This window comes from Squalius cephalus, assembly GCF_949319135.1.
Source record: "Squalius cephalus genome assembly, chromosome: 20".
Lineage (NCBI taxonomy): Eukaryota > Metazoa > Chordata > Actinopteri > Cypriniformes > Leuciscidae > Squalius > Squalius cephalus.
This window is the reverse complement of record NC_137141.1, coordinates 27,292,717-27,316,732: the sequence shown is the minus strand read 5'-3', so window position 1 is coordinate 27,316,732 and position 24,016 is coordinate 27,292,717. Positions and strand designations below refer to the sequence as shown.

Below are 24,016 nucleotides of genomic sequence, written 5' to 3'. Positions count from 1 at the left end.
GTTTCTCCCACCCTTCTCCTTCACCCACTTGGTCCATTGCCATGCCTTTGTGTGAACGTGGCTGCCACATTTTTAGTCTCTGCTGTAGTTTTTTCTCATGTCATTGCTGAAGAAATCACACACAAGGAATTCATACTGTTAGGGAGCTCTCACTGTAAACACATCACCATGTCATTTATGTCACCATCACGATAAGATAAAAGATCTTTGTAACTGGACCAATCACCAGTATAATGCATGTCTTTTACTTCCTATATGTGCCAAAATGTGTAATACCATTTGCATGGCAGTACAACTCTACAATTGTGTGTTTTAAAATTATTATAAAAAAAAAAAAAAAGATGCTCTTAATTAAAATTTACAGGATTCACTCTCACATTTCTTTTCTGATCAAATTTCATAGACCCAACTGAATCTTCTACTGGAAAAGCTTCGCAGTACAGTGAGTAATGAGTTTAATGTTATTCATTTGTTATTTTAAAATGTTAGCCACTTGTTTTGATTATTACTGAGTGTGTCTAATGCATGCCGCAAACCAGGCGGCACAGCAAAAAATGCAAAATGACAGTTGCTGATATATGGCACTGGTAAATGAAACATTAAAGCAAAAAGAAAAAAAAAGTGGTTGTTTACTTCGCATGACTGTATCTACCTGTCTAAGTTGGCCAGAAGCTGTATGGACTTTTTCACAGACTGCAATGATGCAAAAAAAGTAAATCATTATACATTATACATAACATTTTATATTTTATTTTGTTCAATTAATGTTATATTATTCTGGCATTAAATACAAATAAACTAGTCAAGGCGGCTGTGGTGTAAAAAAAAAATATTTTATTTTTTTTGCCATATTCCTTTCCTCTTTTGGAAAGTTGTAGAAATCCAATAGTGGAAACACAAATAATGTTTACTATGTTCTCCTATTTGTACTACTGTTCAAAAGTTTCAACATTTATTCAGCAAGGATGCATTAATTTGTTTCAAATTAACAGTAAAAACATGCATAATGTTACAAAAGATTTATATGCTATTTCAAATAAATGCTATTCTTTTGAATTTTCATTATCAAAGAATCCTGAAAAAACATGCATCACCATTTCCACAAAAACATTAAGTACCAAATCAGCATATTAGAATAGTTTCTGGAGAATCATGTGACACTGAAGACTGGAGTGATGGCTGCTGAAATTCAGTTTTGCTGAATTTACAGGAATAATTTACAGGAATAAATTATATTTGAAAACATATTAAAATAGAAAACTGTTATTTTAAATTGTAGTGATATTTCACAGTATTACTGTTGTATACTGTATTTTTTTGGGAGGGGAAAAATGCACCTTTGGTGAGCATAAGTGGTGAACAACATTTAAAAAAACCTTACCAACCCCAAACTTTTCAACGTGTACCTCTAAAAAAAACTTGACTTTTATGTTCCAATCCTGGATATGTGAAAAAGGTCCATTCTAGACCAGACCCTATGGACATTTAGCCAATGGTCTTGTCATGCTGACTATACATATAATATTGTTGTTTGTTCTCTGTTCACATGTAATAACGTCTCGTGCTTTGTAAAGGGCTCTAGTTTCATCCGTTGCGTGAAGCCTAATCTGAAGATGGTGAGCCACCAGTTTGAAGGAGCTCAAATTCTGTCTCAACTGCAGTGCTCGGGTGTGTATATGATTATATAGGTGTATTTTTTTCACTATCCAATTCATCTCGCAGCCCTTGTGGTAATGCTTCAAATATTTCAATTGAAGAAAACCCTCCACAAATACCCAGCAATCATCAATTGGAAGTGCCTTTTTTTTTTTTTTTTTTACAAATCCCGATGTTGCCTATGGAGTGGCCATATTAAATGTGAGCTCCACTGATTTTTCATTATCTTTTGAGGTGGCGTTACCACAAGGGTGTTTTGAAGGTTTGTGTTATTGTGTTTAATAGGATGTTAGCAAAGTTTTAGAAATAAACTTTCAAGCAAGAGACATAAAAAGAGTATAGCCTAGAAATTGCACTGACATGTTGTTTAGCCAATTAGTTTGATACCTTTGTTGACTAGTTGTGCATTACATGAGGTAAATGTAGACTCATCAACTTGTCAATTACTTGCCTACTAGCAACTAAGTACTCATGTCCTAATTTATACTGCTCAATCTGTGAGTTTTGTTGACAAAGGCAAGCTCACAGTGTTCAGGTACAGGTTGACTGCACAAGAATAAGATGTTGAATCTTCCTTTACACTTGGTTGATGCTTTAGCTCCAGCCTTCAATGCAGCAAATCCTGTATCCTTACTGGCTACATTATCTGTACTTATTCTCTCCTCTCAGGCATGGTATCAGTGCTGGACCTGATGCAGGGTGGCTTCCCTTCCCGAGCTCCGTTTCATGAGCTCTACAACATGTACAAGCAGTACATGCCCAACAAGCTTACAAGGCTTGATCCTCGACTCTTTTGCAAAGTAAACCTTTATTGTTTATTTTGATCTTTATCATTACATCTCATTCTATTCTGATTGTTTTTCAGCTGTTATTCTTGTGTATGTAATTAGGATTAGTATGATCGATGATAGCTTGCTGGATTATTTTTAGAAAAGACTATATGACCTTTCATATTATTTTTCCAAAGCACGCACAGAGTAATCCCTCATTGATTTCCATGATAAATTATGGTGGTTTGTCATCAGTAGTTACAGATACATTTGGAAGTCAAATTGCATTTTAATCATACACCCCGCGGTTAAATATAAAGTATTTACTTCATCATAAAATGTAAAATTGGATTCCACGCTAATACAGTATATGAGCAGGCTGCAATTAATGATTGATGGCAATTATTGAAAATTAATTATAGCATCATGCTTGTAATGCAATGTCTAGAGAATAATCAAGGCTCAACAAAATGTTTTTTTTCTTCTGCTTTCTCTGCCAGGCCTTTAGGACAGATTTTCATTCAAGTACATATTAGGAGCATATTTGTATTTTTCATTAAATGTTGTTTTTTCCTCCCAAACAACCCTAAAATGACAATTTTCACTAACAGCTGGAAAATTTGGTCCACTGTGATGGAAATCTTTGCTGAGAAGTGGCATACATTGCAAAACATTACTGATTTGATAGTTTTCAAATCATTCTAATTGATTACTCACAAGTCACTCTCACAATAATGTTAAAAAAACAGCACAGAAAATCAAATGTTTAAGTTTGCAAGGCATTAAAAAAAATTAAAACATACTCTGAAACGTAATAGCGTAAGCACTGGCCCGAAGCCGTAATGCCATTCTTGTTGATCTCTAAATGTCATTTAATAAAGCATGTGTTCCACTGTCTGATTGTATTGTCTCCTTCTGCAGGCTCTGTTTAAAGCGCTGGGCCTCAACGAGAACGATTACAAGTTTGGCTTGACCAGGGTTTTCTTCCGCCCCGGGAAGGTGATCATTTCTCACAATATTTCTCATGAGGATTGGAATAATACAAGACTGTTAAAACCGCTATACTGTTTCATTAAACTGGCGCTCAACCTCGTAAACCAGAATGCCGCTACATAAATCTCAACGTGTGTGTGTTTGCCTCAGTTTGCAGAGTTCGACCAGATCATGAAGTCTGATCCGGAGCACCTGGCCGAGCTTGTAAAACGGGTCAATAAGTGGCTGGTGTGCAGCCGCTGGAAGAAGGTCCAGTGGTGCACACTGTCAGTTATTAAATGTACGTCACCCTTCATAACCCCAGCAAACTGCCTTTCAAAAAAGCAATTAGTAGCATCCTACTCCCTCCCATTCACCTTTGCAATGTTACAGTTTGATGCTGTTGATGAGTAAGTATCTTCTTCCTCTCTCTTTCACTTGCCACAGTGAGGAACAAAATGAGATTCAGGGCCAGTGCTTGCATCAAGATTCAGAAGACGGTTCGCATGTGGCTGTGCAAGAAAAGACACAAGACTCGGTATACACGCACCAGCATTACACCTTGAAAAGATCTTAAAACCTTTACCTCATATATTGTGAAAATATTACTTATTTTACCTATACTTTTATTACACCTTGAAAAAAAAAATATAGGTTGTATTTATTTACTTATTTGACATTTGCACGCAAAATATCGAGATGGAATTTAATAAAGAAGTTAAAAAACATGCTAAAGTATACAAAATTATATATATTTTTTAATAAATAATAGACTGGACAAAAAATTGAACACCATTGTCTCTATTCTCATGGCAGTATTGATGGCCTGGTGAAGGTGAAAAATTTGAAGAAAAGGATGGAGAAGTTCAACGAGGCTGTGAATGGACTCAAAGAGAGTAAACAGGAAGTGAGCAAACAGGTCGAGGAACTGGCCGCCTCCACCGACGCCCTCATTGCCAAGATCAAGGTGAGGTTTTCCACTGGAAAACCGCCCAAGGTTGACAAACCCCCTTTCACCTCCTCCAGCTTACAAAGCTCAATGATGTTACGCGGTGTAGCTCTTTTCTTAGCCTTCGTTCGTGTATCAGTTTCCATGCATAATTCAACAGGTGTGTGTTTTTCCATGTCCTGATGAAGGCGGTCTAAAGCTGTGGCTAGAATTGTCTGCCAGCTTCGAGTCTCTAGAGTTGTCTCTTTCTAGGGACAAAAAGAAAGATAGCCGACACTTAATTTAATTCAGCAGAAAATCTAGCGTTCACAGCGGAGTAAATAAATACAAAGTATGCAATTCGACAGTCTGACAATGAGTTTTCTGAGTCTGCAGATCATCATTGACATTCGCACCACATGCTGTCAAGACTATTTTCAAGGTTTTGCCGCATTATGCCGTTTCTAGTGTTCATTTCTTGCCTTCCCCGAACTTTCAGCTGCGGCTGATTGAATGCAGTATATGCATTGTTGTATTCTCTATGTGGAGCCCAACCTCATCTGTCAGACTCGAGACTCGCAGAGTGCATTATTGACAGGGAGCTCGAGAGACATTGCGCCCTCTCCTTGATAGATAGCTGGTACAAGAGCTGAAACTTTTCTACCTGAACACTTCATTCCTCCCTCTAAATGAGATGCACTGTGCACTTCTGCACCCGTGATAGCCCTCTTTGTTATTAGCATAGCACTTTTTGATTAGCATCTGGCTTTTGATTGGCAATGCCTTCTATTACCTTACCATCTGGACTGGAGATTACTGTGGCCTCCCTGGCTAATAATGCAGATTGTGTCAATGGCTGTCATTCAAAACGCTAGCGCTAACTCATCTAGCGTTAGGGGGTGAGACGGACCTTGTCATTGAGAACCTGCCCCCCTGCGGTACAATGATCATTCACAATGCTCGCATCCCTCCACGCTCCTCTGGTGCTCTGCCAGATGGCACAAAATCCACATCCAGGTTTAATGAATATCTGCAGGATATTAATACAACTGCGGTGCATGTGGCCCAGCGTTGCCACTGTCGTCGAGATGACGAGTTACCACTGAGTTGCTGCCACTTTCTACACTTTGAAATGCGAAACTGTTCATATTTTTTTAACGAAGCACAGGAGGCAAAGCCACTACCACTAGAGTGCAACCAATTGGCCCATCCTCATTTGTCATATTTTACTCACTCTAATGTTGTTTCAACCTCCTATTATTTACTTTTTTTCTTTATAAACAAAATTATTCTGTAGAATTACTAAGTAAATTATTAAGTATTTTAAGTAGAATGTCCAAGTTTTTGTTTTCCATACAATTAAAGTGTATAGTGATTTATACAGTCAAGCTTCAAAAAGTATACAAAAGCATCATAAATGTAAAATATATGACTGACACACTATATTCTAAGTCTTCTTATAATAAACATGAGAAATCGATCAAATTTAGGTAATTCACAGAAACACTTTCTGTCAGTTAAAATCTCATTTTTAAATATACATGGATTTTTACCATTTTTGCATCATCAGTGCATAATTTTTTAGTTGAAAACAAGCACAATGATACGACAAGTCCCAGTTAGTCTAGCACAGTACACGTAGCAAGGTTTTTTATTGCTATTACTTTAAATATAGAAAACAGAAATATTAGAAAGTGTTCTTAGTAATCGGTCAAGTGTAGAAGAAAAAGATGCATCTTTAGCTGTTTCTTGAAAATGGCTACAGACTCAGTTACTCGTGCTGAGTTAGGCAGGTCATTCCACCAGCAGGGAATATGCTGCTCTGTCTTGTTTTTATCTGTAATACTGTCCGTCAAACTTACTAAACTGTTTTGTGACATACAAACCTCCTTTTTTGGTAAATTCCTAACATTATAGTAAAAAAAAGTCTTGTTATGGCACATGCAATTCGGATACTAGGTATTCAGGCAGAGAGTGAATGGAGTTTCATTTGCTAGTAATCTCAAAATGCAAGCGTTGAATCAGATTCTGTGGTGGACCACATGAACAACTAAACTTCTGAATGATTGTCCAAAAGCAAAATATCTCGAATTATCTCTGAATCTCTCTGAATCGGAAATAGTCTAAATAGCGCTTGTTATTTTTCATGACATTGAACTTCCATGATTTGTTTTCTCCATTAAATACAAAAAATACATTATTTAGCCAGTTTGCATATGGAGAAAGCATCTGTTACACTTTTTTCCCTTTCTTTTCAATATTTATGACAAATCGACTGTCTGACTTTTTTTACACTTGGGTAGATTGGCCCTGTGTAATTTCACTATTTACTCATCTTCTACTGTTGTATTTTGTGTTTCAGCATTTCGTTTCATGCATTTTTAAGTAATTAATTCCCAAATCATCTGCAAGCGAGCTGACTCTCAACGACATTGTTCCGGCGTTCCATTCTGAAGGGCTCATCCCTATGCCCTAATCCCTTCGAAGTGTTTACCCTCTAGAGTGAGAGCAATCAAAGGGATGAAGGGTGTAGCGGACCAAAACACTGTTCATTGGAAAGCACTTCTGCGTCACCTTGCCGAGCCAATTAAGGAGGAGCTATCGTTGCACAATTGTTTATGCTGTTTGACAGTAGAAAAGCCATTTTTTTCGTGCCAAACAAATTAAACCTGTACAAAGAAACATAGGAGCGAAGTGTCCACCAGTTGTACCCTTCGAAATCCTTAATTTCGAACGGCCCTTTGAAGTGGCCAGTTTTGAGCACTTCAGTTTGGAATGACTCTTCTATAATGGTGGCCATGACCCATGACGAATGCAGATTCATCCCATTTGGAACGTTGCCTGTTTTTGATAGACATAGATAGAATATCCACCCCTGAAAAGCTGTGGCCGTGCTAAGTTAATCGCTGTCGTTTAATTGTATGAAATGCTTTTATGATTCATTTTTGACCTTTTTTTGCCCAATTGGAGCTTGGCAGTATAAATTTACATCTACTTTCATTCTATCAAAAACTGAAGCTCTCATAGGTTTGTCTTTCTATTGAGTTCAGCATACAATGTAACCAGTGAAGTCTGAACAAGTAACTCTTAAGAGCCCCTTCTTTTTTAGTGAATCAAAAACATCCAGTTTAACCAGTTGACTTATTTCTGAAAAGAATGACTCTCATGAGCCTGTTCTTGTAATGAATAGCTCAAAAAGACAAGTTACCGGTTTGAATCATGGGTCTGCCGAAACACTGCCCTATAAAATTTCTTTCATATGGAGGCAAAGCAGACATTATAACTAAAATATACTCAAATAAATCAAATCGAATCAATTTTAACACTCTTTCTGTCTCTCAGTCCACGGTGATGAGTCGCAAGGAGATCGAGCAAGAATATGAGGGCCTGGTGAAACGCTCGGAGCATCTCCTTTCCTCAATGCAGAAGAAAAAGCAGGAGCAGGAGGAGACGGAGAGACTCAAGCGCATCCAGGAGGAGATGGAGAGAGAGCGGAAGAGACGCGAAGAGGAGGAGCAGTTACGCAAACAGGAGGAAGAAGACCGCCGCATGTGAGTCACGTCACAAGTTTCAAACAGAGTAACCCGTACATTAGGTCAGAGTCCCAGTACATTTGAAAGAAGAACAGGAGCTGAAAAAAAAAGGGTGTAGGAGGGGATTGGCAGAAAGATTAATACATCACTGGAGGGTTCGGCTTGACCTGCTCTCTCTTATGCATTCTCCAGAGCCTGCTGTCATGGATAGCATCTGTCATCATTTCATGAATCAGGTCATGATGATATTTCTATGTTTATAGAAAAAAAAACTATGTTTCTATGTTTATCTTGTCAAAAAAATATCTAGTTCCACACCAACAGAAGCAACAATAGCAACTTCTGTTATTTAATGTTTGGTGTGGCCCGTCCACCCTGGAGCCCATTCGTATGGATTACTTTATTGTCTGGATTTAATTGTGGACGATTTTAAACATTCCTGTTCATTTAAAGGGGCTATATGTAAGAATTTTCATGTATGAATGGCTTTTTTTTGTTGCCAATATGTGAACAGCTTGTAATGAAACTTAAAAAACAAGATCTTTCCTGACTTCCTAGGTTGTTTATGAAAGCCTGTAGACTGATTTTTATGTGAAGGATGACTTTTTTTTTTATTTTATTTTTTTTGATGTTTACTCGTGCTCTTGAGAGCCTCTCTTCCGTTCAATAACACATGACATGAATGCTTATACAATGTTCCGGACTCTATACTGTAAAGTCAATGTGTCATGCAAAGAAAAGGAATTAATTCAAACCATGGTCTCACATAGCCCAATCTGTATAGTCTATAATCTCAAATATATACTTTATAATCAAACTACCATAACAGTGTAATTAAATCACCTCATCTGTCGACATGATGCCGGTCAATTGCAGAGCTTGTGCAAACATATCCACATTCCCTATGATCAGAAGATTTCTTAACTGCCTCTTTCTCACTGCTGTCATTTTTGTTGCGTTTATTTTGTTATTGAGATCAAAGCGCACAGCACATCTTTACATATTCATCTAACCGTCACTCTCAGCAGAGTGAATTTCTTTTTACTTCTACACGAAGAACGAAAAAGAACTTGAATCACGTTCAGTCTCTTGTACGGTGTTGCTAATAACAAGGGTTTCTGAATTCTACATATAGCCCTTTAAGCAACAGGTTAAAAATTTCAAACCTTTGAAACCAGCTTTTATTTATCGTAAATGGGATTAGATCACAGCTTGATAAGTAGTGGTGGTGATATACTAAGTTGCTGCTCCATTCTTGCAAGAACACCCTGCAAGAGCTTTAATGATAATTTCATATAACACTAATATTGTATATAATCATAATAAGAGCCTGAATCCCATGTACATGAGATGGACTGTCACGTCATGTTTTACTGATTGAAAGGTACTGCTTTTACCTCGTACATTTATAGGAGCCAATATTAGCTGACTGTACAACTCCAGTCGGCTTGCATTAACAACTACAGTACAAGTTTGCATTACCTTAAGTTCTTTGCACTTTCTATGTGGAGAACTTTTTAAGAATGCTGTCTGCCATGCCAGTATAAAATTGAACCTACTCCTTATAAAATATATTGTGATTTCCTTTGTTTCAAGCTTTCAGTAGAAGCTTTTAAAGCTAACTTTTAGATGCCATTACACAAACTTACCAGATACATTTTGAAATTTTATACAGTGGGGTCCAAAACTCTGAAACCACATTGAAAATTTGGGATTTATTTGGGATCAGAGGGCAGGTGAAGTTTGCATGGTATTTATTCCGTAAAGTATTAACAGATGGTAGCGAGCTACAATGATTTGTGTTTAGTTGTATAGAAAAGTTCTTTGGCGTAGCCCCGTCCTTAGTCCGAATCCTTGGGGATGCAGATTGCAGCATATTAGAATGATTTCTGAAGAATCATGTAAATCATATCAATTGTAATTAAAGATGTAAATTACAAATGATAAATGCAAAAAAATTCTCTAGCGCTCTGAGACTTTCTGTGTTTTCGCCCAGTGTAATGCAAATCACACACCTTTACTGTGAGCTGCTAAACATTCAACGGAAATTGTATCATTACTGTGCCCCCAATTCCACTCAAATCTCCCTATTTTCAAGGTCTTAGGGTTCCCAAGGATGCATATGTAAATACCCGAATCCATGATTAACATAGTACAAAGAAAATCGCAGTAGATTTGGTTTGCTGTTTGTGAGATTATATATATATATATAGGTCTTTTGTTATGAAAATGACAATAGCAACACTTAATAGCAACGCTCACCACGCACTATTCATTTTCAGCTGCTATTGAAGGGCCTTGCTCGCATTACAAAGACTAGATGCGGTCCACTTTCTCTGTGTGACAATTGTGAATCCACATGTGGGTGTTTTCAAATCCCTTCCTGTGGGTCATTCAGGAGGAATAGTTCCCCGAAGACCGGAGTAACTCATTAACGGTCCTCCCTCAATCTTTCTTCCATCAGGAAATCCGAGATGGAGCAGAAAAGGAAACAGGAGGAAGAGGAGAGAAAGAAAAGAGAAGAGGAAGAGCGAGTCATGCAGGTGTGTATGTGTATACGTGCTCCCTCTGTGTATTGATTCCTCTCCTCTGCGTCTCCTTCGGCAAACCAAATGCCCACTCCGTCTCACGCTGGCATGTTCGGAGCTGACCGGGACTGGCTGTTCTACAGGCATAATCATGACTGTATTGAGCTGTCACAGCGGCCTATGGGTTTATTCATCAGCCCCTGCCTACCTCCTGGGGCTGGATTATGCTGTGTCTGCGGAGGGAAAGTTCTATGTCCCTTCTCTCCTGATGGTGATGCTGTGTTTGGGGGCTTGGCTGACTTCCCTTGCACTGCTTCCTCTGTTGAATCGCCCTGCAGAGACGCTTTGTGCCCATGCTGACCGAAAACTGTTGCACACTATAAAAAGCTTCTGTGCTACTTTCTATTCTATTCTATTCTATTCTATTCTATTCTATTCTATTCTATTCTATTCTATTAACTTTTACTGTGACCTTTACTATTACAATTCATTTTATTCAGATTTATTTTGAGACACACACATACAAACATACACATTATTCCACAGTATTTATAATGTAAGTTAATTTAATTAAATAACATTTCAATAAATGAAAAGTTGTATTTGTTAACATTGTTTCACAATAAATCAATTTGTTAATATTAAGGCATTTTGAACTCATAAGAATGAACAATTATATTTTTATCAACTACGATTAATCAAAAATAGTGTTAGATAGATAAAGCTAGATAAAGCATGAACTAATATTAATGAATGAGACCTTATATAAGTCTTTTAAGAAGTATTTTCTTTTAAATATTTTTTTTCTGTGCCACTTCTATTAAAAGTCTGCTACTGTGATCTTTTTTATTAAAATTGTCTATTTTATTATGATTCTATTCTGAGGCATTATCTGTTCCATTTTCTGTAAAAAGAGATATATATATATTTATTTGTTTGTTTACAGAAAATGGAACAGATAATGCCTCAGTCAGAATAGAATAGAAGCATAAAAAAAATCAATGTTTATTCTATCACCTGAAAATACAATTGTTTTTGAATCCTTGAATAAATTGAATACCTTTGCAACAGAAAACATTTGCAATTCACTCAAAGACTGTTGTCACATTGTTTATAAAATCTTTATCACTGTTATTTTCGGCCATAATATATCACTCTGTTTTCCACCACGTCTCTCCTGCTTTTTGCAGTTTGATTCATAGCTCAGATTTATCATGACCAGTGTGTGCAGTAACCCTCTCTCTCTCTCTCTCTATATATATATATATGTCTTTGTATAAATGGGCATTACTCCTCAGCTTGCTTTTTCCTCAGAATAGTGCCTGCATCATACTTCTTTCTCTCCGAGGTTTTCTCTGATGAAAATGTTCCATCTAAGCTTTCCTCTTCTACCACTCATTTGCTGTTTTATACCTATGCTTTTGGACCAAGCTGCTGGACTCTCTCCCAGACTGTTCTTACACATCTAAAACCATGCTTTTCATTTTATTTGTTTTTAATCTTTTTCTTCTTTTTTTTTTTCATTTATTTCATTTAACACAGTCTAGACATAGAATCCCAGGCCGGCTGGCTGCAGTACAGCTTCGATTATATGCCTAATCAGACCTTAGCACACAGCAGCAGTGTAATGACTTAATTTCCTTTCAGTGGGCAGTGCTATAGATGGGTCACAGTGTGTCTAGGGCAGGGCCACCTTGCTAATCTCTCTTCCCTCAAATGTACCAGACGCCACTGGATGGGGAGATTGAGGGAATTCTGTAGCCTGCCTTAAACATCATCATGTTGATTTGACAGTGAAATGTTATAACCAAAAAGCTTCCGCAGCCCTCCTGAAAGTCAGCAACATCAGGGATTTAGCAGGTATAGGCTTTTAAAATGACTTTCTCTTTCAGGAAAACGGAAACGAAAAAAAAAAAAGTCTTCTAGCACTCATGGGCATATCCAAATTTGTGTGCCGAATGTCACTGGTAGCATGTTATGTTTCATGGATGTAAAAAACATATATTGGCTATTTTAAGAAAGGGGACAAGTTCTTCAACATGTCCTGTCTGACTTGGGTCTTGAATTTCCATGTTGGTCCAGGCTGGGTTATGCTGATGAGTCCTTGTTTAGTGCTGGTCAAGCTGGCTGCTTGTCAGCAAAATGTAGATGAAGCTAATCAATCAGCATCTGTGTAGTGAAACTGGCTCACAAACAAGTTTTTGCTTGAGGACACACAAAAAACAGGCATCCAAAAGCCTTGTTTTAAAACTGGAATAATGTCAGCTTCATTCGGATTCTTTGGCCCACCACAGTTCAACACTCTGAGCTCAAATATGTGGTCATTACTGTTGGCACCCCCACTGGCACCCATTTAAATTCATGTCTCTGTGTTTCCATCGAGTTGGAACAGAACGAAGGCACAGGTGTGGTAAACGCCAAAGGTGTTGAGATTGTGTGTGCGTATTATTGATTTGTGGGAATGTATGTTGTTCCAGGCTGAACTTGAGATGCAGCTGGCATTGGATCGAGAGGAAGAGACTCAGACACAGGCCATGTTGGAGCAGGAGAGGAGGGACAGAGAGTTGGCCATGAGGATCGCTCAGAGCGAGGCAGAACTCATCCAGGATGAAGCCCAAATGGACCCCAGCTTGCGCAGGTATGCACGAACACACACGCGCAACATAATAATAATAAAGTCGACAAACAGCGTCACCGGGTGAAATCATACAAAGAAAGACTCCACGCCGGAATGTTGCCATTCATAAAACGCACATAAATCAGCGATGTTTTTATATGGGGATTTCCATCTGAAAAGAGCCTGTATGGTCCCGAGCCGCGACAGAACAACAAACAAAGAACAAGGTTCTGCCAGACAGCGTTACATAAATGCCATGAATCATTTTTAATGCGGCCAACTCGTGTTTCTACAAAAGCAGGTAAACAGAAACACGAGATGCCTGTGGTGCAGCACTCGGGAGTCATATTTCATTTAGTTAATGGAAGTGGACAAAGAACTGTCGCCTGTTCCTGCTTTATGTATAATAAAATAAAAGGCTCTTTTGATGTTATTACACATGCTAACTTGATGCTAAGAAGACCATGTTGTCATCCAAACCTTTTTTTTTTTGTGCTTCCTCTCCCCTCCAGTGATGGTACCACAGGTGTTTGGTTCTTCACAGAGATGTAAGACATAGAACAGGCCCTTTTTTCCCCTGATTTTCCGCTTCATTCAGTCTAACCACACTCACCCACAGTCACGTCCTGTCCCCGTAATCTCAGCACAACCTAGATAGAGGATTACTCATAGAAAGTCACAGTAAACAATGGGCTAATTCTTAGTTTTGAAATTAACCTAAATACTTCATACATGAATGAATTCTTGGATTAAATAGAGACTTAGCACGTGGTTATATTTGTAGAATTAATATTGTTTTTGCCTACCAATGAAATCAAGGACACACAAATGTAGTCCTTGGGAGTTTTTTTTTTTTGTTAGGTTTTTCTTACAGGTGTTTGTTGTTCATACTTTGAAAAAGCCCCTAACACTACATATTACACTTTGGTGTGCAACTCAGCCTGCAATATTTTTGAGGAATGATAACTCAAATTGTATAGCTTTTGAGAAACTTTTCTAAATAACAGATTTACAATTATCTTGTTTGATAAATGATAAAACGGGCACAAAAATTCACAAAAAAAAGTCATATTTAGCAATGACCTGGCAAACACTCAGAACACTTTTGTGGCAGCAATTTCTTTTACAGTCAAACTCCACTCACATTTTCCTCAGAAAATGTTACAAATTTGTTGTAGATTGGTTTCTCAAAAAAAAAAAAGAAGAAGAAAAAAAGAAATACCAAGAAATTATGAGTCTTTGGGAGCTTCTAAAGGTCTCGTATAGGTCCATTTCAATCTTATTTCCTTGGGACCTCAACAACCCTATTTCCATTTACTTCTGTTGCCTCAAAATAGATGTTGGATATATGCATCAAGCACAGCACCTGCTCATAGGAATTGAATGCAAGCTCTCAGCATGGACATTTTCAGTTCTGGATGATGGCACTCAAGAAAGAAACTTTTATAGTGTTTAGTGTTTACTGAGAACGGTTGCTTTAAAGAGGAAAGATGGTTTTGTTCATCATGTTCATGTTCACATATGTACATGTGGGCTTGCAAAAATAAAGGCCTCGGACCTGTGCATGCTTGGATACATGCACACTCCTGCATCCGCGCACATTCTCACACACACACACGCACACACACGTTCATGTACACAAATACAAACTATTTTGAGTATTGCAGGCTTTCTTTTTCACAGAGATGAACTTTATCCTCAAATCGGTGAGGCTCAGATCAACGAGGCGTACGATCAAACAGTTTCAAAAATAAATACAAAACCTGTCTTAACTGTCTTAAAGGCTTAGTTCTCCCAAAAATGAAAATTCTGTCAGTAATTACTCACCCTCATGTTGTTCCAACCCCATAAGACTTTCGTTCATCTTCGGAACACAAATTAAGATATTTTTAATGAAATCTGAAAGCTGGATCACTCCTCCATAGGCTGCTAGGTAATTGCATCTGCCAGCCCAGAAAAGTTAGTGAAGACATCGTTAAAATAGTCCAAGTGACTACAGCGGCTCAACCTTAAGTTTATCAAGCGATGAGAATACTTTTTGTGTGCAAAAAAAAACTTTATTCAACTAATAATTTTCTTCAGTGTGGGCCTCTGATGTGAGTTCACGCGAGAGCTGGTAGCATAACGAGAGATTTATAAGCATTTTTTTGCAGGCTAGTCATTTTTGATGGGGAGCATCACGTGTCATAGGGTTTTCAACACAGCACAAGAATTAAGCAATGCTTAAAATGTATGAATGTCATTGCTTTACATAACATATCAAACCAAGTGACATCTGCAAACAAATTATGGTAAAAAATAAGTCTCAAACACATTTGTTTACTTTATACAAGCAAGTTTGGGGTTGGCAAGATTTGTTAAAAAAATTTAATGTGTTCTCTTATGCTCACCAAGGCTGCATATTTGATCAAAAATACAGTAAAAAAAAAAAAAAAATTATATATATATATATATATATATATATATATATATATATATATATATATATATATATATATATATATATATATATATATATATATATATATAAATGGAATTCATCCCTGTGATGGCAAAGATGAATTTTCAGCAGCATTACTACAGTCTTCAGTGTGACATGATCCTTCAAAAATCATTCTGATATGCTGATTTGGTGCTTAAGAAAAAATTCTTATTATTATTAATGTTAAAAAAATGGTTGTGTTGCTTAATATTTTTTTGTGGAAAATATGTTTGTTCAAAAGAACAGCATTAATTTAAATTAGAAATATTTTGTAACATTGTAAATGTCTTTACTGTTGATCAATTTAATGTGTCCTTGCTGAATAAAATTATTAATTTCTTTAAAAAAAAAGTCTTAACAACCCAAAGTATAATATAATTTAATATAATATAATATAAATATAATATAATGTTTGTAAAATATGTTAATGCTTTCTTAAAAATAAATGCCATTTGGCCTGAAATTTTGTTATATGTCATTCAATAACATTGACTCATATTTTTTTGGGCCACTGTATATTTTTAAAGGTGTTTCCCCTTAAATAGCTTTAATGTTGTTCAATGCTTTTTGTTTGTAATTTGTAGTGTAGTAACTACTTTTTAAAAATGTTTGCTTGAGTGTAGTTGGACTATTTTGAATTATGAGTAGCATCTCCAGCGCTAGTGTTAACATTTCTCTTCTGTTCCTGTGTGTGTGTGTGTGTGTGTGTGTGTGTGTGTGTGTGTTAGCACTCCACTTACACCTGTATGAGTGAGTTAATCAGCAGGGTTGCTGGTTCAGTGACTTCTCTCACAGGGTCTCCGTTAAGCAGCTTTGCTCTTCACAGCTGTCAGAGTCGACAGAGTGTCCCTACATCCAGTGTCACCATGTTCAGCCATGCAAGAGCTCCTCCCAGACTCACTGCTCACACTGACAACCCTCAGCCTCTTCTGGGACACCTGTCACTGCTTTTATATGAGAAAGTTTGCTTTAAGACTGTAGAGTGACATCATCATTCATCACTTTATGACTTTAAATCTTGGCCTCAGGTACTGGAATAATTGTCTTCTGTGGTAATGCTTTGGTTCAGGAGATCACATGTCTTTCTTAAGTTGGTTGGGAATGATGAGCTTGTTATTGAAGTCACCTAAACAAACAACAATCTCTCATATGGTTATCAGAGTTCATCATTCGTGGTGCTTTATTATATGATCGTTATTATTACTCATACCATTATACCATATACTGGTAACAACACACAACACCCTAGCAACAAGTCAAGTCAAGTCACCTTCATTTATATAGCGCTTTTAACAACATAGATTGTTTCAAAGTGGCTTTACAGTGATAATAGGAAATTAAAGTTACAGAGATTGTTTTGGCTTTACAGCAGCTCTAGAATAAAGTTATTGTCCAGCTAAACTATTGGCCGCTAACACAACACCGTTCTAACATAAAACCCTTAAGTTCTTTCTAGAACAACCACTTAGAACACTCAAGGCTTGAATACTCTACACAACTTTTGCCCCGATTTACAGTCTGGACAAGTTGACGCTAGTTGCCGAAAGTCAGAGCCAGTCTGCAGATTTGAGTTGACAGATTTCACAGAAAATCGTCTAGTGATGGTCACAAACTCCGTGTTTTTTTTTGTTTTTTTTTAGCTTTAAAGTTTGATGCCATCCAGTCGGAAGATATTAAACATGTTTGATATTTTGAGCCGATTTTAGAACACATATTGTTTTCATTTGACACACATCTCCTAGCAACAAGGCACGTGTTTCTGTGTGAATTTGTTCTGTTCGTAATGACTTGAAAGTTTGGTAGTGTGTGATCCTCAGTCGTTTAGTGTATCATGCTCAGTTTTTCCTCTGTGACCAAGACCTAAAATTAACACTCGCCAAGTGCCAAATGCGAGTAAAAATCGGTGTTGGCGAGTAAATGAAACGGTGTCAATTGCCAACATTTTTATGAAATCTAACAAACCAATTTTGTGAGAACATGAACGTGAACAAACGTGAATGACGCTCGGAACAGTTGACGGGCCAGTGCTGTGCCGTCACAAAAATTTAAGCCTTGCCAATTTAAACATTTAAGTGCAAGAAGACTCGAAAGGGATTATTATATGCTGTGATTATTTTACATTTGATTACTTTATTAAATGTCTGTACCTGAAAACTGGCTGCTGTATGCGAAAACAGTTTCATGGCTGGTAAAAAAATATTTATGGCTGGTAAATCTTAAGTCACAGGCCATTAGCAGGTATGGTAAAAAGTTAGTTTTAGGGCCCTGTTTGTAACTTTACAAAGTCCGCAAGTGTATGATACCCAGTGTTTTAAAATCTGTTTTTAAAACAGATGTTAAACGTCATGTAGTGTATTTCAGCCTTTAGCACCCTAGCGACACATTAATAAACACAATGACCACCTACAGTAGCAATACCTGAGCAGCTACCTAGAACACTCTAGCAACAAGCCAACGATCTCTAAGGACATTTATCAACTACCTTATATGATGATAACCATTCAGAACACCTTAGCAACCACATAACATTCTACTAAAAGTGCCATTGGTATCACCAGCTGTTTACTTTTTCTTTGGCCACCCAGGACCACCTGAAACCATATCAAAAATCCACATGCTCACAGTCATGATCACATAGTACACAAGCTTTGAAATTGTTGGATTTAATGATGTTTGATTTAGTGATTAGAGTCATAGCTCTTGGGTGGTGATGTTTTGGCCATCGTCCCATAGATCCTCACAGACCTTGTGCGCCTTTAGTAAAGAAAAAGACAATCCCTGCTCTGATTGGAGCTCCCTGCACCGTGGGAGTCAGGACTGCAAAAACCCTCGCAAAGCTCGCATGTGGCCTTTCCCTCGCTCACCATTAACCGTCGTTAACCGCCATTAACCACCCTAACTGTTGCAGCACAGTGTTGCCAAGGCTGTATCTAATTTGCTCAGTGAGGTGTTAATTTGGCATGATCCGTGCTATTTCCATGTCATTACAAGTTTCAGAGAGAATGTATCTCCAGGTAAGTAGAAGGCCAATTAATCATCTGATTGTGCTGTAGCCTAGGGAACGTTTAGCAGCTGGTAACAGGAGCGTAGGAGAACGATCAGAATCTTTGCCTATGGAGAGATATGAAGCTAAGAAAAACTCAAAATTGTTCTTCCTCTGTGCTATATCAGGGGTGCGCAGGTGCAGGCCAACAAGGTGGCAGCTGGGGTGAAGAAGTACGACCTGAGCAAGTGGAAGTACGCTGAGCTGCGAGACGCCATCAACACCTCCTGTGGTAGGAGCAATCAGTCCCCTCAATCTGATCTCAGAACTTCCTGCTTACCTGAAGCTGTTCATGTCAAAAAACATGTAATTTTGGAGACTAACATGTATTCTTTTGTAAGATGGAGGGACTAGCATGTGATATTTTGAAGATTAGGAACTAGCATGATGATTAGAGATTGCAGCAGTACGGCTTTTTCAAAGTGACTGATTTTGCAGCTTGCTCTCACTCCATTATTTATTTATTTAAGAATTAATGAATTATAAATGCTAACTTTTTATTTGGAGATCTCTTTGTTTGTTTATTTATTTATTTATGAACCATAAAACACAAGGACTTCACTCCTTTTTTACTTTCTGGTCTGTCATGTTGCTTTAATTTTCAGGTGTTTATAGACTCGAAGGAATAGTTTACTCTAAAATGAAAATTCTGTCTATTTATTCACCCTCATGTCATTCTAAACACATATGATTTTCTTTCTTCTATGAAACACAAGATGCTTGGCAGAATGTTCCTTTTCACAAGAAAAAATATATAGTGTTCACTCACGGGCCATCAAGTTCCAAAAATGACCAAAAACCACCATAAATCTTCTTGTGGACTATATTTTAAGTTTTCAGAAATTAGTCTGGATTCAAAGTCACTATTCACTGAAAACCTCTGTGAAGCCTCACTCTGTTGTAGCTCTCAAATAATTTCTGGTCATGAACATTCAAAGCTTGAATATGTGCATTCACTAACGAGATTTGAGAACTAATGGCGGAGGGCAAGATTACTCATCTATCGTATAGCTTCAGAAGACTTGATGGTAACTACAGTGAATCTAATGCACAAGTCGTATGGACAACTTTTATGATAATATTATGGTGCTTTTTTGTCCATTGAGCTTGACATTCCCTATAAAAATTCACTTTTGTTGTATGGAAAACAGCAGCTTATTGACAAAGCTTCTAAAAAGGCATAAATTAAAAATCTTTAATTAGATTAAAAATCTTATATATATTAAATATTTAAGATTTTAAATTTTAAATTTAAATTGTAAATCTACAAATCCTATAATTTTATAAAAAATATATTTTCATGCGTGTAATGCATATTTTTTTAGTCAAGGAACAATGCACTTAAACAAGTTTCAAGTTGCTATTTTGTGGTTGTGTATTTTATTCATATTCATTTATAATTATTGCATTCTAGTGGCCAGGTATTTTACTTTTAAAAACAGAAAAATAATCAACAAGTATACAAATAAATGCATTCAATGCAATAACTATCCACAATCTAGTTTGTGGATGGCAGTGCCATCTGACATTAGTCGACCTGTAATATGAAGCTTTACCAGTAAGCTTTACAAGATACGTTTCTAGCTTTGACTGATTTTAAATCGTAATTTTGGCCACCTCTGAAATGGGTCATTAACTTTACCTGAGCTGTTGAATTACATAAAGATGAAGGCTATAAAACTGTGCATTTATTGCATGGACTAAGAACATCATGTGTTTAAAATGCATATACACAGCTGAATGATAAAATTTGCCCTCTTAAATGCTGTTAAACTGAATGTATGAAGAAAACTTTGTTGAAAATATCCTCAACTTAACAACAGCACTGAAATAGGAGCACACAGTTTATTTAGTGAAGGTTTCGTTCATTTACTATTGTAGTGTGTGTGTGTGTGTGTATATATATATATATATATATATATATATATATATATATATATATATATATATATATATATATATATATATATATATATATATATAGTATGTGCCCGCCCCCCGCCCCCGAAGGCCATTGTGTAATTCACAGCCTGTGCGTGACAATGCAATGCAGTACTGACTGTATGATCTCTCACCCATGTAGATATAGAGTTGCTGGCGGCATGTCGAGAAGAATTTCATCGTCGTCTGAAGGTGTACCATGCCTGGAAATCAAAGAACAAGAAACGAAATACAGACACAGAGATGAGGGCTCCCAAATCGGTCACTGACTATGGTAAGACATGATCCGTTTCCCCAAGAGAACGGTCTGCATGGTGGTGGAACAACAGAATACAGATTGCTCTGTGCAGTCGTGTGTAGCTGATGATTTCATTTGTAATGGCAAAATGTGATTCAGCATAATATTTATTCTGGACCGATACTCTGAACTTCTTTCTTATGTGAGTGTGTGTGTGTGTGTGTGTGTGTGTGTGTGTGTGTGTGTGTGTGTGTGTGTGTGTGTGTGTGTTGCAGTTGTTTCTCAAGGTTGAGTGTGCACTATTGTTTGATGTTCTTTTCAAGTTCCTTGCAGCACATTTTGTGATTAGCGTTAGAATTGTGATGCACATAATGCAGACAGCTAGAAGCACATCTAAAGGCACCCACAGCCGTTTCAAGGAAATCAAACTTCTTGCTTATTTCCCTGCTTGAAAGGCACATCACTGTGTTTGGTTGCTGGAAGACTTTAGTGCTTTTTAAAGTGTTTGCTCGTGCAGAACAAACAGAAGATTTAGAGTTGCGTGACCTGCAGATTCACTTCAAACTCCCAGCCTCTCTTGTTGTCAAATCCTCAGATGTGTCTTAGCTTCAAACAGTGGAGTGTTTGTATCAGGTGCATGGGGCTTATGCTGCCTCACTCCGAGAGATGAAATCAGGCTTCTGGCTTTACAAAGTCAATATTAAAGTGCAGAGAACCTCTCTGAGAACTTTCTTGACATTATGCCAACCTCTCAATCTGCTCCTTAGGGATCCTTAGGGATGATGGATTTAAAATGCCTACTTCAGTTTATGACGTACTTGGTATGTATTTTGAGCATACAGTATTAATAGATGGTCTGATATGAAGATTTGATTTGAACAAACCCTCATTTGGTGTGTAACTCATACCGTACCATTTGTGCTAAGTACATGAATGATCCCTCAAAGCATGCGTCACATTGAGGAGATTTGTGAATGGAGTCCCATCAACGAAGGACTTGAGTTTAATATAGAGACCGGGAATGTCTTATGCAACATGGTCTTCTATGGAGAGCTTGCAATGGAAAAGAGACTGAGGAGATATGGCAGAAAATGCTGAATTATGGAATCAAGATAATAATATGTTTAATTTATATAGCGCCTTTCCCAAGCTCAAGGACGCTTCACAATGACAGTAAAGAACAAATAATCAGTTCATACATAAATGGACAATAGACATTTGCCCAGTCCAAGAAATGAGTGATTGCAGTTGCATATCGCATTACATTTGGAATACAAACAGAAACAAAAACAAACAAAAAACAAAACTATTTACTGACAGCATAGAAGGTGGGCAGTTGAAGTAAAGGTCAGATGCAAAAGACTAATGGTACCTAAGGAAACATTATGACTGTAATACAGAGTTATGAAAATAGTGGAGCTTGATCAACCAAGATCAACCAAAGCCACGGAACTTATGTCACCGTTCAGTTCTCAAGTTAGGCCGGTTCGTGACAGGCTCTCAGATCACCTCGAGCAAGGTCTGGCACAAGAACCAAAAACCATTGCAGTGGGTAAGGAGTAATTTAAGGTACAGAATGTTATTGGTTTGTATCATATTCCTTTATTTAGCTACAAAAATAAATGGTTTACTGGTGCAGGGTTGGATATTATCAGTGTTTTTTTATATTGTACACGGCATATAGGAGACCTTGCCTGCTGCAACAAGGTGATGTCTGAATTGTTGTGTGTGGGGGAAATTGGAAAAAAATAGAATAAGGGCACCAGAGTGACACTGAAAGTCCATGTGCGTAGATCTCTACCAGGCTTTTGCAACAGGAGTGGGACAAAACTTGAAAGTTGTGGGTAGGTCCATTTTTTTGATGGAGCGGGACTAAAAACAATCCATCCCGTGCAGATCTCTAGTTGGACCGTTCAGAACAAGTGCATAGCAACATGCTAAAAATTACTTTATCCCAACACTCTAGAATCATGGCGACACAATTTGAATGGACAAGCTCCACTATCAGAATTAGTTTAGAAAGAGTTATAATATCGTTAATATTGTAATATTTTCTGTTATATTTCTTCAGCCCAGCAGAACCCTGCTCCACCTGTCCCAGCCCGGCAGCAAGAGATCGCAATGAACCGACAGCAACGTTACTTCCGCATTCCCTTCATAAGGCCTGCGGATCAGTACAAAGACCCCCAGAACAAGAAGAAAGGCTGGTGGTACGCTCACTTTGACGGCCCCTGGATCGCCAGGCAGATGGAGCTTCATCCAGACAAGCAGCCGATCCTCTTGGTAGCAGGTACCAAAGGCCTTCCTCAGTACTACCTAATGTTTTGATAAGATAAAACAATAATTTTCCACTACTGTGAACAATGAATTCTTCAGAATTGAAAGATAAAATAGCTGAAAGCTTCACTGGAAAATATGACTCTTATCTGCGGATGGGAGGTGTGCACCTAAGCATAGCGTGGTGCCTTTTATCTTTTGCTGTATCCAGGTAAGGACGATATGGAGATGTGCGAGCTGAGTCTGGAGGAGACCGGGCTCACGCGAAAACGTGGAGCGGAGATCCTCCCCCGCCAGTTTGAGGAGATCTGGGAGCGCTGCGGCGGAATCCAATACCTTAGGAACGCCATCGAAAGCAAGCAGGCCAGACCGACCTACGCGACCGCCATGCTCCAGAACCTTCTCAAGTGAACATCGCCCGTTTCTCCTCCTGGACCACATTATCTATACATGTGTAGATGTAGATGGTAACGTGGTGTAGCTAAAACAAAGGGCTGTACAACTCTAGTGGAAGCAATTACTGTCTAATTTACTTTTTGTTTGTAGTTTGTTCTTCATTTTGCTGTGAGCGTAGAAACCAGTTTTCATACAAATCTGAGCCTTTCTTGAACCTGTTGCTCAGAGATGCCTTAAGATTTTCAGACCTAATTCATGTCTCATTTGATAGGGATGTTATTAAAATGTTACACTCATGTAAACCTGCTCATAAATACACTAGGTGTAATCTTTACAAAGGGACACATTTCAGTGTGCAGCGATAGACAGTTCTGTGATGGGTGTCATTTGTTGCATTTTAAAATAAGATAACAGTGATCAGACATAACACTGCTCCATGTTCAGCTCGAGCAACATTGGCTCAACCAATGTCGTGGGTTTAGGGGTGGGACCATCTGTTTGTTCGACAAATGGCAGGTGTTCAGACCTTTTTCCACAGTTCTGTTATCTAGTGCCGCAGAAATTACACACTTCACCTTTTAAAATAAAATTCTATTATAGGACTTAAATGGTCATTATTGTGGAGCAACATTTAA

General features: G+C 37.7%; 1 protein-coding gene across 3 annotated transcripts in view; it reads left to right on the top strand.

Moving 5' to 3' along the window:
- Positions 1–23,719, top strand: part of myo6b (myosin VIb) — a 55,275-nt gene extending 31,556 nt beyond the window's left edge. The window contains exons 19-33 of one of the 3 annotated variants that reach the window (XM_079853157.1): positions 404–442; positions 1,575–1,668; positions 2,326–2,456; positions 3,348–3,425; positions 3,570–3,699; positions 3,846–3,936; positions 4,215–4,365; positions 7,669–7,877; positions 10,324–10,402; positions 12,865–13,025; positions 13,517–13,552; positions 18,658–18,761; positions 20,613–20,744; positions 22,780–22,998; positions 23,197–23,719. In XM_079853157.1, the coding sequence (XP_079709283.1) occupies positions 404–442; positions 1,575–1,668; positions 2,326–2,456; positions 3,348–3,425; positions 3,570–3,699; positions 3,846–3,936; positions 4,215–4,365; positions 7,669–7,877; positions 10,324–10,402; positions 12,865–13,025; positions 13,517–13,552; positions 18,658–18,761; positions 20,613–20,744; positions 22,780–22,998; positions 23,197–23,396 (1,854 nt within the window). In that variant the 3' untranslated portion in view covers positions 23,397–23,719. Of the gene's footprint in view, positions 1–403; positions 443–1,574; positions 1,669–2,325; positions 2,457–3,347; positions 3,426–3,569; positions 3,700–3,845; positions 3,937–4,214; positions 4,366–7,668; positions 7,878–10,323; positions 10,403–12,864; positions 13,026–13,516; positions 13,553–18,657; positions 18,762–20,612; positions 20,745–22,779; positions 22,999–23,196 lie in introns of those variants that run through there. The other 2 variants (XM_079853158.1, XR_013819395.1) reach the window with 2 other exon arrangements.
- The last annotated feature ends 297 nt before the right edge of the window (positions 23,720–24,016 follow it).